This window comes from Megalops cyprinoides, chromosome 23, assembly GCF_013368585.1.
Source record: "Megalops cyprinoides isolate fMegCyp1 chromosome 23, fMegCyp1.pri, whole genome shotgun sequence".
In the NCBI taxonomy this organism is placed as follows: Eukaryota; Metazoa; Chordata; class Actinopteri; order Elopiformes; family Megalopidae; genus Megalops; species Megalops cyprinoides.
Genome location: NC_050605.1, coordinates 6,005,119 through 6,017,422, shown reverse-complemented (window position 1 = coordinate 6,017,422; position 12,304 = coordinate 6,005,119). Strand labels below are relative to the sequence as shown.

At 47.9% G+C, this 12,304-nt stretch overlaps 1 protein-coding gene across 5 annotated transcripts in view; it reads right to left on the bottom strand.

The window, feature by feature from the left end:
- LOC118770441 (ankyrin repeat and sterile alpha motif domain-containing protein 1B-like) overlaps positions 1–12,304 on the bottom strand; it is a 199,911-nt gene that overhangs the window by 140,597 nt on the left and 47,010 nt on the right. For all 5 annotated transcript variants that reach the window (XM_036518106.1, XM_036518103.1, XM_036518104.1 and 2 more), the window contains exon 2: positions 3,685–3,765. In XM_036518106.1, the coding sequence (XP_036373999.1) occupies positions 3,685–3,765 (81 nt within the window). The remainder of the gene's footprint in view (positions 1–3,684; positions 3,766–12,304) is intronic.

Genomic DNA, 12,304 nt, shown 5'->3' with positions numbered 1-12,304 from the left:
GTAAAAAAAAAAAAAAAACAGAAAAAAAGCGAAAAAGGGAAAAGACTGCCTGGCTGTGAGAGAGAGCGGCAGCACGAGGAGAGAAAACCCCCTCGGTGACTCACTCGGACAAAGATAGAACGGCTAAATGCGGCGCTCAGGCGGGGAGAGCATCCTCGCTGCTTAAAAACGGCCCTCACTCCGACGCTCCTGACCCTGCGCAGGGGGGCGGGGTTGCCCCACGGGAAGGGATCGCCTCCCTCCCCGCTCCACGCCAGGGGAACTCTCCACCCAGGCTCTGATTGGACAGTGATACAGATCCTTCAGTCACCCCCAGTGGGGCCGCTGCGGCCCATTCATATCCTATGACATATAATATTTATCTGCATAGCCGTCTCCCTCCTACAGGACCTGCAAGGCATCCATCTTATATGCCCTGTGATCCATTTATTTAGTCCTAAGACAGCTATAAGGGAACAGGGCGCATGCAGACAGAACTGATCTTAAGAGCGTATATGTGGACTAAGGATGTTCTTTTTTATTAAAATGATATTCAGAAATGTGGTTCCCAAAAAAGACTATTCGCATAATAGAGGCATGCTCATTCTTCCCCGAAAACTGTGTGAAACTGCAAAAACAATGGCTAATTCAGGGAAGAGATCTGCGTTGCCTCGCAGTTTCAGGAGGGAAAATTAACAACATTGGCTAATTGTATGTCAATTTCTGCTGGGTTCTTCTCTCTGTTATGAATACTGATGAGAGTGAGTGAAAACCCTGGGTTTTTCTTCGTCTTGCGTAAATTAGCAAGCACTCGAGTGCTGATTTGGGTGGTCTGTTAGCGATCACGCAGTCAAACGTTCAAATAATCGGATATTCAGTGTCACCTTCAGTTCAGATGTGAGAGGCTCTCGACCGTGCATCAGACATGACTAATCATTGGGTTCCCTCGTGGACATGAGGGCCAACTCACATCTCACTACAGAGGGATCAAGAGGCCTTCCTTACGAGAGCTGGAGATTCAGAGAGTAAACCAACATCTTCAAACACACCGGGCCTTCAATGGTCCCCTTCCTCTGTACAAAAATCACCACCAGCACTTATCTCCTGGTGGCTGGTCTTTGACATCACAGAAGATGGCTGACAAATCCCTCAGCTCCCTCTCACACAGCTTTCCTCAATGAATATTTGAAATGAAATATGAATAAAATATTGGAACAGCTCCCCAAAGCCAGGCTTTACAAAAAATAGGAAAATGTTCACCACCAGGAGGCGATGTCTGTAGGTCTCAGCCATGAGTCATCGATAAGGTATTGACACCACCATGAGCTTTCGGGTTGGTGTGAAGGCAGCAGGACTGAGACTGATCCCAGAGCAGCCATCAGAAACACAATACTTCACCTCGCTACTGAAAGTAATGGCATCGCCCTGGTACTGATTCCAGAACAGTCATCAGAGACAATGGACTGTTCATTGCTCTCATCACCACTCTTGAACACATCGGTTTAAGGACATCGAGCACAGACAGAAGGTGGCCTGTGGCTGAATGAACAAACCATTCATTCTTGACTGCAGACATACAAGGCATATTTATACCCAACCACAATCTGGACCAAACTCCCCATGTTCCCTCCAACCCAGCGGCAGCATTTCACAACCCTTTCACACTTAATAATGTGATTATCTCAGAATTAAATCACAGAAGAGGGGATATAAACTCACTCCCTTTCCCCCCGCTCTCTGAGCAATAAACAGTATTTGTGTCGGGGTATGGGGAGCGGGCTTGTGGGGGAAGAGTGAAAGTCCCACATTGGGGGGAGAAAATCCACATAATTGCCACCCAAGACAGGGCGAAAATCCAGATAATTACCCCCGAAACGGGGCGGGAACATGCTGCTCTGCAGCAGAGTGACGCCCGCAGTTAGAATCTTAATCCTCTGCATGGAGGGGATTAATTAGCCCACCCGCTAAACGAACCGCAGGCCGCTTCCTCTCTCTCTCTCTCTCTCGCTCTCTCTCGTCACTCCCGCTCGAGGTTAACCAACCCGGAACGGCCGCTCCCCCCGCCGCGCCGTTTCTGCGGCAGGCTCTGTCCGAGGAGGACAGGCCTGCAGTGTGTGTGTGTGTGTGTGTGTGAGATTCATCAGCCGTTTCCACACTATAAATGCACTGTCATGGCTTCCTGAGGCATGATTCGAGCTTGGAGCCAGGGGTATCGTTCACAAAGCCATGGTATCCACTGTCCTACTTCTATTTAAATTAAGAGTGGATACATACCAGAGTTGGGATCAATTCCATTTAAGTTTTAGGTAATTCAGGGAATTAAATGAAATTCAATTCATGATAGAACAATCTTCATGGATAATGAAGGGTGATTTTTCAATTCATGGATTGAATACCAACACAATTATTGAATTGACTGAATTGAAATGGAATTCACCCCAACTCATTCTCACCCCAACTCACTCTCCTCTTCCCATTATCCCACTTTGGCTGTCCATGTCCTCATTATGAATATATATTTACACATACAAATGTACATATATTATATATATTATCATTCCAGCTGAATGATTTCAATCTTTTCCAGTTCTGACAACATTGACGTGAGCAACTGTATTTTTTTTCTCTCAACAGCTTCTTTAAACATCTTCCAGACATTTATCATCTTTCTTTAACGAGTCAGATGACTATCTACACACATTTAATTACTGAAAGCAGCCCCCGGCTACACTGCAACATGAACTGTTTGGAAGGTGATAATAAGGGCTTGGAGGCTGCAGAGTAATGAGTTAGAGTCAGAGATAGGCAGAAGCTCACCTGTAGAGCGCCAATGAATCAAAATGATAAATGCCTTTCAAACTACTGATTTTCAAACCTGAGACGCTGAATATTTTCACGTCAGTGTAATTCCCGCCAAGACAGAGACAGAGATGCGGTGAGAAAAAACATCAATCCCTGCCGTTTTATTGGAGGTAAATCAAGTTAGGCGATTGAAAGCCTGACGTTCTCGCACATCCAAACAGAGTGCTCGGTTCTCATACATGGAGCCAGCTCTCTCTCTCACACACACTCTCTTGCTCTTTCTCTCTCTCTCTCTCTCTCTCTCTCTCTCTCTCATTCTCTTCCTCTTTCCTTCTCTCTGTTTCTCTCTCTCTCTCTCTCTCTCATTCTCTTCCTCTTTCCTTCTCTCTGTTTCTCTCTCTCTCTCTCTCTCTCACACACACTCTCTTGCTCTTTCTCTCTCTCTCTCTCTCTCATTCTCTTCCTCTTTCCATCTCTCTGTTTCTCTCTCTCTCTCTCTCTCTCACACACACTCTCTTGCTCTCTCCCCCTCTCTCTCTCTCTCTCTCTCTCTCACACACACTCTCTTGCTCTCTCCCCCTCTCTCTCTCTCTCTCTCTCTCACACACACTCTCTTGCTCTCTCCCCCCCTCTCTCTCTCTCTCTCTCTCTCTCTCATTCTCTTCCTCTTTCCATCTCTCTGTTTCTCTCTCTTTGACTTTCTCACTCTCTTGCTGTCTCTCTCTCTCGCTCTTTATGTCTCTCTGTGCGTCTCCCTCTCTCTCTTTCTCTTTCACTCTCCCACTCTCTTGCTCTCTCTCGCTCTCTCACTCTCTGTGTGCCTCTCTCTCACCCACTCACTCACTGGGTCAGACAGGCAGACAGACAGACTGTGAGAGGCCCCCCTCGGGCGGGTGCTCCTACCTGTGTCCATTGAGGGCGGCGTGGTGCAGAGGCGTGTAGCCCGAGCTGTCGACGCAGTTCACGTTCAGCCCTCGCCAGATGCTGCAGGAGAGACAAGGGACACACATGTTCAGCGACGTTTTCAAAACGTTTTTAAAACATTCACAAGATGCCAGGCGAGAAAGCAGAAGGGCACAAAAGTCAGCTTCATACAACACTATCTTCCAAACCCAGTGGTGCAGTGGTTCATTCAAGGGACCTCCCTGACAGTGACTAATCATGCAAAACATAAGTTTGGTCTCACCAAAGCGGCACTCTGCAATTACTGAAAGCACGGCATGACGAATCAACCATTTAGCAGAAATCCAAGCTTGGTGGATGGCAGGCATTTTAGTCTGACTGACGTACAGACTGCTGGAATGAATCCACGGAATCTCCGGTTGCCTTTTTTGTGGAGTGGATTCACATGTTACTTCGGATTGAACTGTTTCCAGTTTACAGAACCACAGCTCTGACGGGGGGGGAAAAAGGCAGAGGCGATATCTGGAATGGGACCTGCTTCTCATCCCTCATCTGGCAACCTCTCAAATTCAAGCTGGAGGCTCCACACAGCGGCTCCACATAAGACAAATAAAGTGATACTCATGGTGGTGTTTAAACAGGCCCCGTGCGGTTCTGGGAGGAAGCCACATCTTCACACTCGTTTGACCTTTGCCCGGTCGCCGATTGCCATGGTTTCTGAGCCTGACAGGCCTTAGGAGGGGAATTTTTCCAAGAAATTCTGATAGAGAAAGAAGGGGGTGGGAGACAAACTTGCCACGAAATGGCCCCCAAAAACAATGCAAGCTTTGTGCCCAAAAAGGAACGCAAGAATCCGCTGGACAGACCTCCAGACAACCCTCGGCCTATCTACAGTTTTCCTAATACATTCCTTCAGGAGAAGGGGAAAGGGAGGGGCCTTCTGCTTCAGGAGTGACTGACAGGCCAACTGACCAGTCAGGGGACGGCACAGGCTGCTTCACTCAAGCTCAGCCACATCGGAAAGGCCTCAGCAAAGCTGGGCCGGCGCAGCTCGGCCTGGTATGTATTTGTTCCCCGGTGGAACGGAATGTGTCTGTCGCCAAACATAAACAGCAGCGGGTAATATCCTGTGCACAGTCACGGGCAGGACTCAGCAGGACTGAACACGCTCCATTGGAGGCGGGGGGGGAGGGGCTCTCCCTGTTCCCATCACCTTACACAACAGAATCCCAGAAACACCACAGTTGCACCATACCGCAATCCCCACAACGCCCCGAAGTGAAGGCGATGCAGTCTCACCACGACGCAATCGCCACCCGGAGCTTAATCTCCACCACAACACAGCTGCATGATGGGACAAATCCACCGCCGACACAGTCGCCACCCCCAATACAGTCCCAGAAGGACAACATCTCAAATAAGGAAAAGCAATGAGGAGTTTACTGCAGTCACGCACACACACACACACACACACACAAGCATCTGCCTTGCTAGGGTAGCCGTGGGAGGCTGAATTTAGCCCGAGGCGAGCCGTGGGATACCGCGCGCGACTGCAGCATGCGCTGTAGCCTTACGTGAGTCACATGACGCTCTGCGCTTTACTGCTAACCCTCAAGCCGCGCCGATGTGACCCCGCACCAACGGCGAGGGCCCCAATGTCAGAGCATCGGCATACCAGCCAGCTCCCGCCAATGACTGGGACATGTGACGCTCACACAGCGGTGTTAGGGGCTGGGGGAAGGGGGGGGGGGGGGGGGGGGGGGGGGACTGTGCTGGAATGCATTTTTGTTGTGTGCAGCAACAAACTGGGTCATTATGCGGTTGAACGGGACAGACTGTCTGAGAAAACCTGCAGCGCATAGCAGAGCAGTCTCATTCGATTTCCGTTCCCACTCCCAGTCTATGAATCCTCAGTGTATCTTCTCTTCGCAACCCACGCCCCCCATTACATTACATTACAGTAGCTTAGCAGATGCTCTTATCCATAGCGGCTTGAATAGCTTAATAACGTTATCAATTTACACAGCTGAATATTTACTGAGGCAGGTCATGGCCCTGGAGCACAGCCTTTTCCCAGCCCCATCTGAGAATCGAACCAATGGCGTTTGGGGTTACGAGCCTTGCTCCTTACCACCATGCAAAAGCACTGACTCACCCTCCCCCACCCCTCAGACAGAAGAGAACATCTGAGTCTGGACCAAAGGAAGCAAAACAACCCCTACAAAGGACAGCCCGACAAGAGCTACTCATGTCAAAACTCAGTCAGCCCTATCCATTATCCTTTCCTCTCTTTCTCTCTCTCTCTCTCTCTCTCTCTCTCTCTCTCTCTCTCTCTCTCACTCGCAGTGGTGAGTTATGGTTCATGTAGGTTGCTGTGGTGGCCATTGACCCACGGACGTGTCAATGTGTCACCTCCCTCATGGTACAGGTGAAAAAAGCAGTGACCTCACCAGCGCCCCCCGCAGGCCCAATCGCAGAGAGGCAGGGCTTCAGCAGTGTGCAGCCCCTGGGCCCTGAGATGCTCCAGGGCACGAGCTCACACCTGCCTGTCCCTCACTCCACTCGCAATTAACCCCAATTTTCCCCCTATCAGTCAATTTATCAGTCAGTTCACCATTCAAGAGCAGACCACTGCTGCGCATTCAGCGTCCATGTGCTCGTCTCTTAAAGGAGACAAATAGCATTCGGGCAGGGGGAAAAAATGCAGCCAAGTCAATTGAATTTGTTAAAAAAGAGAGAGAGGGACACTTTTGGAAGCCTGTTCAATGGGAGATTAGGGGAAAAATGCAGAATGTCTTCCTCTGCCGAACAGCGATTCTCTGAAACACTAATGTGATTAAACCCTCTCGGCACATTCTCTCTCTCTCTCTCTCTGTCCCTCTTTCTCTGTACAGTACTTCTCTCTTTCCTTCTCTCTCTTCCTCCCTCCTTCCCTCACCCCCCTGTTCAGGACGTCAGCCTCCACCGGACTGCGATGAGATCTTGCCAGCGAGGCCACTGCAGAGAGGGTGCTCATGGACCAGTCCCAAAACCATACATGCTGCTCTACCACCGCCCCTCCCCCCAAATCTTGGGGCCATAGGTGAGGGGGCTCAAGCGACGCCACCCCAGGGTGTCGAAAACGGATTGTGCACAACAGTTAAGCAATCACATTATGCAGCCGGGGTGTTTATTTGGTTTAATTTGCCTATTTTATTCTTGACATTTCAGGTTATTAATGGCAATAACCGTACGCACACCTGCTTTGTTTTAACAATGAAAGTGTAATTGCTGTGACTGCAATTAAAGAACAGCGTCTCTTGGGCAATGCACCCTCTGGCTATGTTTATGTGCCAAATGATATCTGATTAGAGAAATGTTCCAGGAACCTACACTATGTGGAGGTCAACACAAAAACTGAACAGCGGTTATGGTCACAACAGCACATTCACAGCCTTCTTGCCTGACGACCACCGTTTAACAGGACCGTGGCTCAGAAATGCTGGTCATGAGCAGCATCATTCTGGTAAGACTGTGAAAGAAGGACCATGGACTTATCACTGACACATAGTAGAAATGTATTAACAAATTCAGCTGGTTGGCTAATACTATATCCAGTGCTACATACAACTTAAGCTAAGAATATGACCTGCCAATGTTTAAAACAATATCGTTTTGCAAACCACCTATGAAAAATGTAAATTAAGCAATTTATCAAAAAAGGCAATTTGCTGTACCATCATCAGATTTTTTTCTTTCTTCAGCTCATTAGCCAATCATTAGTGGGGATGGAGATGAAAGGCCCTGTAAAGTTACAGTCCATCCTTCCTTCCTTTAACTGTCAGAACAAGCCTTGTTATCTCCCCAACATGGCTGCCGAGAGGCTGGCTGAATCGAGTCATTTATAGAGTCATTACATGTGGGGGAGCAAACAGGGCTCAGTTTTGCGTTATACCGATCAGCTCCTGATTCTCACAGACAGCGGCGTGAAGCAGAGCTCCATCCAGTGACTAATTAATCTTAACAAAGCAGCCGAGAGGGCCGGAGGGGCCGGTACACACGTTTCACTAATCCTCAGGGTGGTGAAGAGCATGTTACAGCTCTGATTGAATTTATACTTGTCCCTCTGGGGATTTGGGCGAGGGCGGGGGTGGGGGGTTGGGGGGGGGGGTTTCAGCCAGCAGGCTTTTTGGGTGTGAAATGCTGTTGGAATCAGACTTAACCAGCATGAGAGTGGCAGGTGGAGTCAGTTATCCAGCTGATGAGGAGGGTAATGGAATTAACTAGGGCGAGCGAGGCAAGGTGATGTGTGTTATCCCGGTGCTGATGAAGACATCAAAGAGCAGCAGGGGCACACGCTCACAACGAGCTGGAGGATTACACCCGAACACTGTGGAGGAGTTACACAGGCCTTTCAGAGAAGAGGAGTCACACAGGCCTTTCAGAGAGGAGTCACACAGGACTTTCAGAGAGGAGGAGTCACACAGGCCTTTCAGAGAGGAGGAGTCACACAGGCCTTTCAGAGAGGAGGAGTCACACAGGGCTTTCAGAGAGTAGGAGTCACACAGGCCTTTCAGAGAGGAGTCACACAGGCCTTTCAGAGAGGAGGAGTCACACAGGCCTGTCATTAAGGGGGAGTCACACAGGCCTTTCAAAGTGGGGGAGTCACACAGGTCTTTCAAAGAGGGGAAGTCACACAGGCCTTTCAGTAAGGGGGAGTCACACAGGCCTTTCAGAGAGTAAGTCACACAGGCCTTTCAAAGGGGAGTCACACAAGCCTTTCAGAGAGAGAGAGACAGGGAAAGAGAGAGGAGGGAGAAGGTGAGAGAGAGAGAGAGAGTCTGAGCTTTTACCCCACTTTATTGACATCACATCACATCGCATTACATACATCGGTACTCACTGGCAGAGGTGACACAATTCATTCTGAAAAACGAGAACAAAAAAGAAAAACAACAAAACCTCAATATCCCACCCCATAAAAACAGAAACTCCACCCTACAAAAAAGAAAGCAAAGAAACAGAACCCAAGAGGAGGAGAAAAAGAGAAAAAGACAACAAAGAAGCAGAATAAAAAGATGAACTGGACTGAAATGAACTGAGGAAGAGAGAGAGAGAGAGAGAGAGAAATACAGATAGGGGAGGGACAGAGATACTATGCATAGAGACAGAGGGGATGGAGAGAGACACAGAGGAGAGGGAGTGAGAAATGGAGAGAAACTTGCATACACAGATACAGAGATATCTGGTGTCACATTTATTAAACCTCTTAGCACTGAAAGTTACAATTCTGAGAGTAAAATTTAGTGAAATTTAGTAAGCAGGATTCCTCCTGGCTTGCTGTGACTCATAAACACCTTAAGCAGTTATCCACTGATGTAATACCTCACTCTTATGCTACAAGTTAAAAAAAGGCTTCACATCTAGCTGCTTATTTGCCAAATATGGAATTAATACACTTTATTCTTTATTTTAAGTTAGAAGCACTGATGTGTTGATATGTATACATGGCTATAGCATATCATTATAATCAAAATGCATTAAATATGTATTCAATGTTCTAGCTGAGGACATCCATTAGATGAATTCATAAATATGTAATTCATGTTTTACTGAATACATTAAGTATAATTTGAGTAGGGAAACATGACCACATAGACTTCAATGTTGTACAGTAGTTACAGTGTTTACCTTGGAAAGTATTAATCTCACAACATAATTACTGACTAAAACAGCAATGAAAACAAACAAGTGTAAATGATGGGTCAACTACAAAGAGCTAAAGCCTAACCCTACAGAAAACCCAGAAGTTTGCAGTTCTAAGCACAGCCATCAGCCAAGTGACTGAAAATTGATATTACTATAAACATTAGTATGTATAATACCATAATGAGGGGCCTAAAACTGCATTAGGGGAATGTATGTACCCTATACCCATATTCTGACATAACTGCCCTCCCCTCCAGGTCATTCTCCTCCCTCCTCCCTCTCTCCCAGCAGTGAGCAGCGAATTAGGGAAGAACTGTAGCCAAAATGAAGAAATCCTAGATTCTGCTTTTGCTGTGTTTGATACTTGGCGGTCTGTTTATATGTGATGGCAAAGTGGGTGGTCTCTCCTTAGCTGCCAGTGGGTGCATTAAAGACAGTGGATACCACACAATTCAGTCTTTAAGACACGTTCTAAACCACAGGCCCTATCAGCCTACCGCACTACTCAGGGGAGACAGTCTCCATCAACCTAAAGGCATGGTGAAGCAGTCTATCAACCTACAGCCACAGGAAAACATTCTATCAACCTACAGCCACAGGGAAACATTCTATCAACCTGCAGCTACAGGGAAACATTCTATCAACCTGCAGCCACAAGGAAACATTCTATCAACCTACAGCCACAAGGAAACGTTCCATCAACCTACAGCCACAGGGAAACGTTCCATCAACCTGCAGCCACAGGGAAACATTCTATCTACCTGCAGCCACAGGGAAACATTCTATCAGCCTGCAGCCACAGGGAAACGTTCTATTAACCCACAGCCACAAGGAAACATTCTATCAACCTATAGCTAGAGGGAAACAGTCTCTATCAGCCTAAAGCTACAGGGAAACAGCTTCTATCAGTCCACAGCTACAGGAAAACAATCTCTATCTGCCTACAGCTATACTCAGGGAAACAGCCTCTCTCTGTCTACAGTTACACTCAGGGAAACAGCCTCTCTCTACAGCATTATTCAGAAAAACTGTCTCTATCAGCCTACAGAAATATTCTGGGAAACAACTTCTGTCAGCCTACAGCCATACCCAGGAGAAGCAGTCTCTATTATTTACAGCTGAACTAGAGAGATGAAGCCAGGTGATTAGCAGCCAAACGCATTCTTTTGTATGTACTGTTGGCAACTGCTGTCATTTCCTGTCTTCTATTTTCAGCCAGCTTTACTTAAAACCAGACACTCTCAGACAAGACACTCACTGTAGCCGGTGCTGAGGAACTGGAAGAACTGCAGCCGCTGATACTCCCATCTGGCCATTCACACCCCTCCCATTCATTTCTGTATGAAAACCAGCTTTGGAGGCTCTCACTCACCAGTTAACACAATGCTGACAGGACTGTATTAGACAGGTAAACTACAGGGCAAAGTCACGCTGTACTACACACCTAAACTAAAGAGTTGTGTCACTTTAAATTCAACAAGTGAACTGCAAGGCAGAGTCATACTGCATTAGAAAACTAAACTACAGGGAAGAGTTGTATTGTATCTTGTATTAGACGTATAAACTACAGAACAAAATCGTACGATACTGGACAACTAATTTAAAGGGAGAGCCAAACTATTTGACATGTAAACCACAGGGCAGTGTCAAACTATATTTCAAATGTAAACCACGGGTAGAGTTACATGTACAGCAAACTACAGGAAGAACATCACTGCAACACCTAAGGTTCAGCAATAAGATGAACAAGCTTAGTACACAAGGTGCAGAAAACCAGGCTCACCCCCTCTCCCCCATTAAAAAACAACAAATTTTAAAAAATAACTTGTGCTTCTGTTAAAGGCCAGAGTTCCTTATTAAAGCATGTAAATTTGATTAAGATAGTTGTCATAACAACCTCTACCCATTACCTGGGCCAGTTTGAAACGCCCAGTACAGAGAATCTGATTAATCCGGTCGAGTGTTCCATCTGATCCCTAAAGGCCTTATTAAAGGGGATTCTGTTATTTTCCCAGGCGATGCGCGCACACACACACACACACACACACACACACACACACACACACACACACATAAATACAGCCTGTCTCCCCGGTAGTAAAACAGGGCATGAAGACCCATTTCATTCATCCCTCCTTTACGGTTCCTGACACAGAGACAATTGAAAAATGCGAGAGTCGATGCGTTTGACCTTTGACTCAGACTCATAAATCACTCACATTTACGGCCGCCGGTCTGGAGCAGAGGGGGGGGGGGGGGGGGGGGGATGAGGACAGAGCAGGGCTGGCAGCTCAGCCCAGGTTACTCACGGCCGTTTGCTGACGCTATTTTCCAGCGCAGCTCACATCACTGCCAGCTGGCACCCCCTCTCTGTCCTCAGGTGCATCCGCACCAGGGCGCACTCAGGTTGAGGGCCTCAGAGGAAGGGGCACAGCATGGTTGAGCGCAAGATGGGATTCAAACCCGCAACCTTGCGATGCAGAGTCGATTGCTATGCCCCCCACCCCCTGTGCCCTGAGGCCAAAGGACACCCTGCGGAGCGAGTCTCGTATTGATCACTTCGTAACACAGCACTGCTCACTCTGAGTCAGTCATCGTGGACAGCGCAGAGATTGTGTGTGCCACTGAGCTTGCAGTCGGTGTCAGTGCCGGGGCTGCGGCTGTCTGCAGAGCCTGTGTGAGTGACCTACATTCTCCGCACCGCTAACGTGGCGCGACAATCGACAAAACGGTTCCTGCAGCCCCAGCAGTCTGTCGTTTTCTCCCTCCCTGGCTCTGAGGCTCCAGGGTGTCCCGGGCCCGGCCGAGCGCGGAGAGAGCTCTCCTCCTTTATTTTACAGAGTGCCTCTCTGACGCAGAATCTCGCCGGCTCTTTAAAAGGCGGCGTTCTCTGACAAAGCCAGGCTCAGGTCGGTTTTTTTTGCGCATTTAC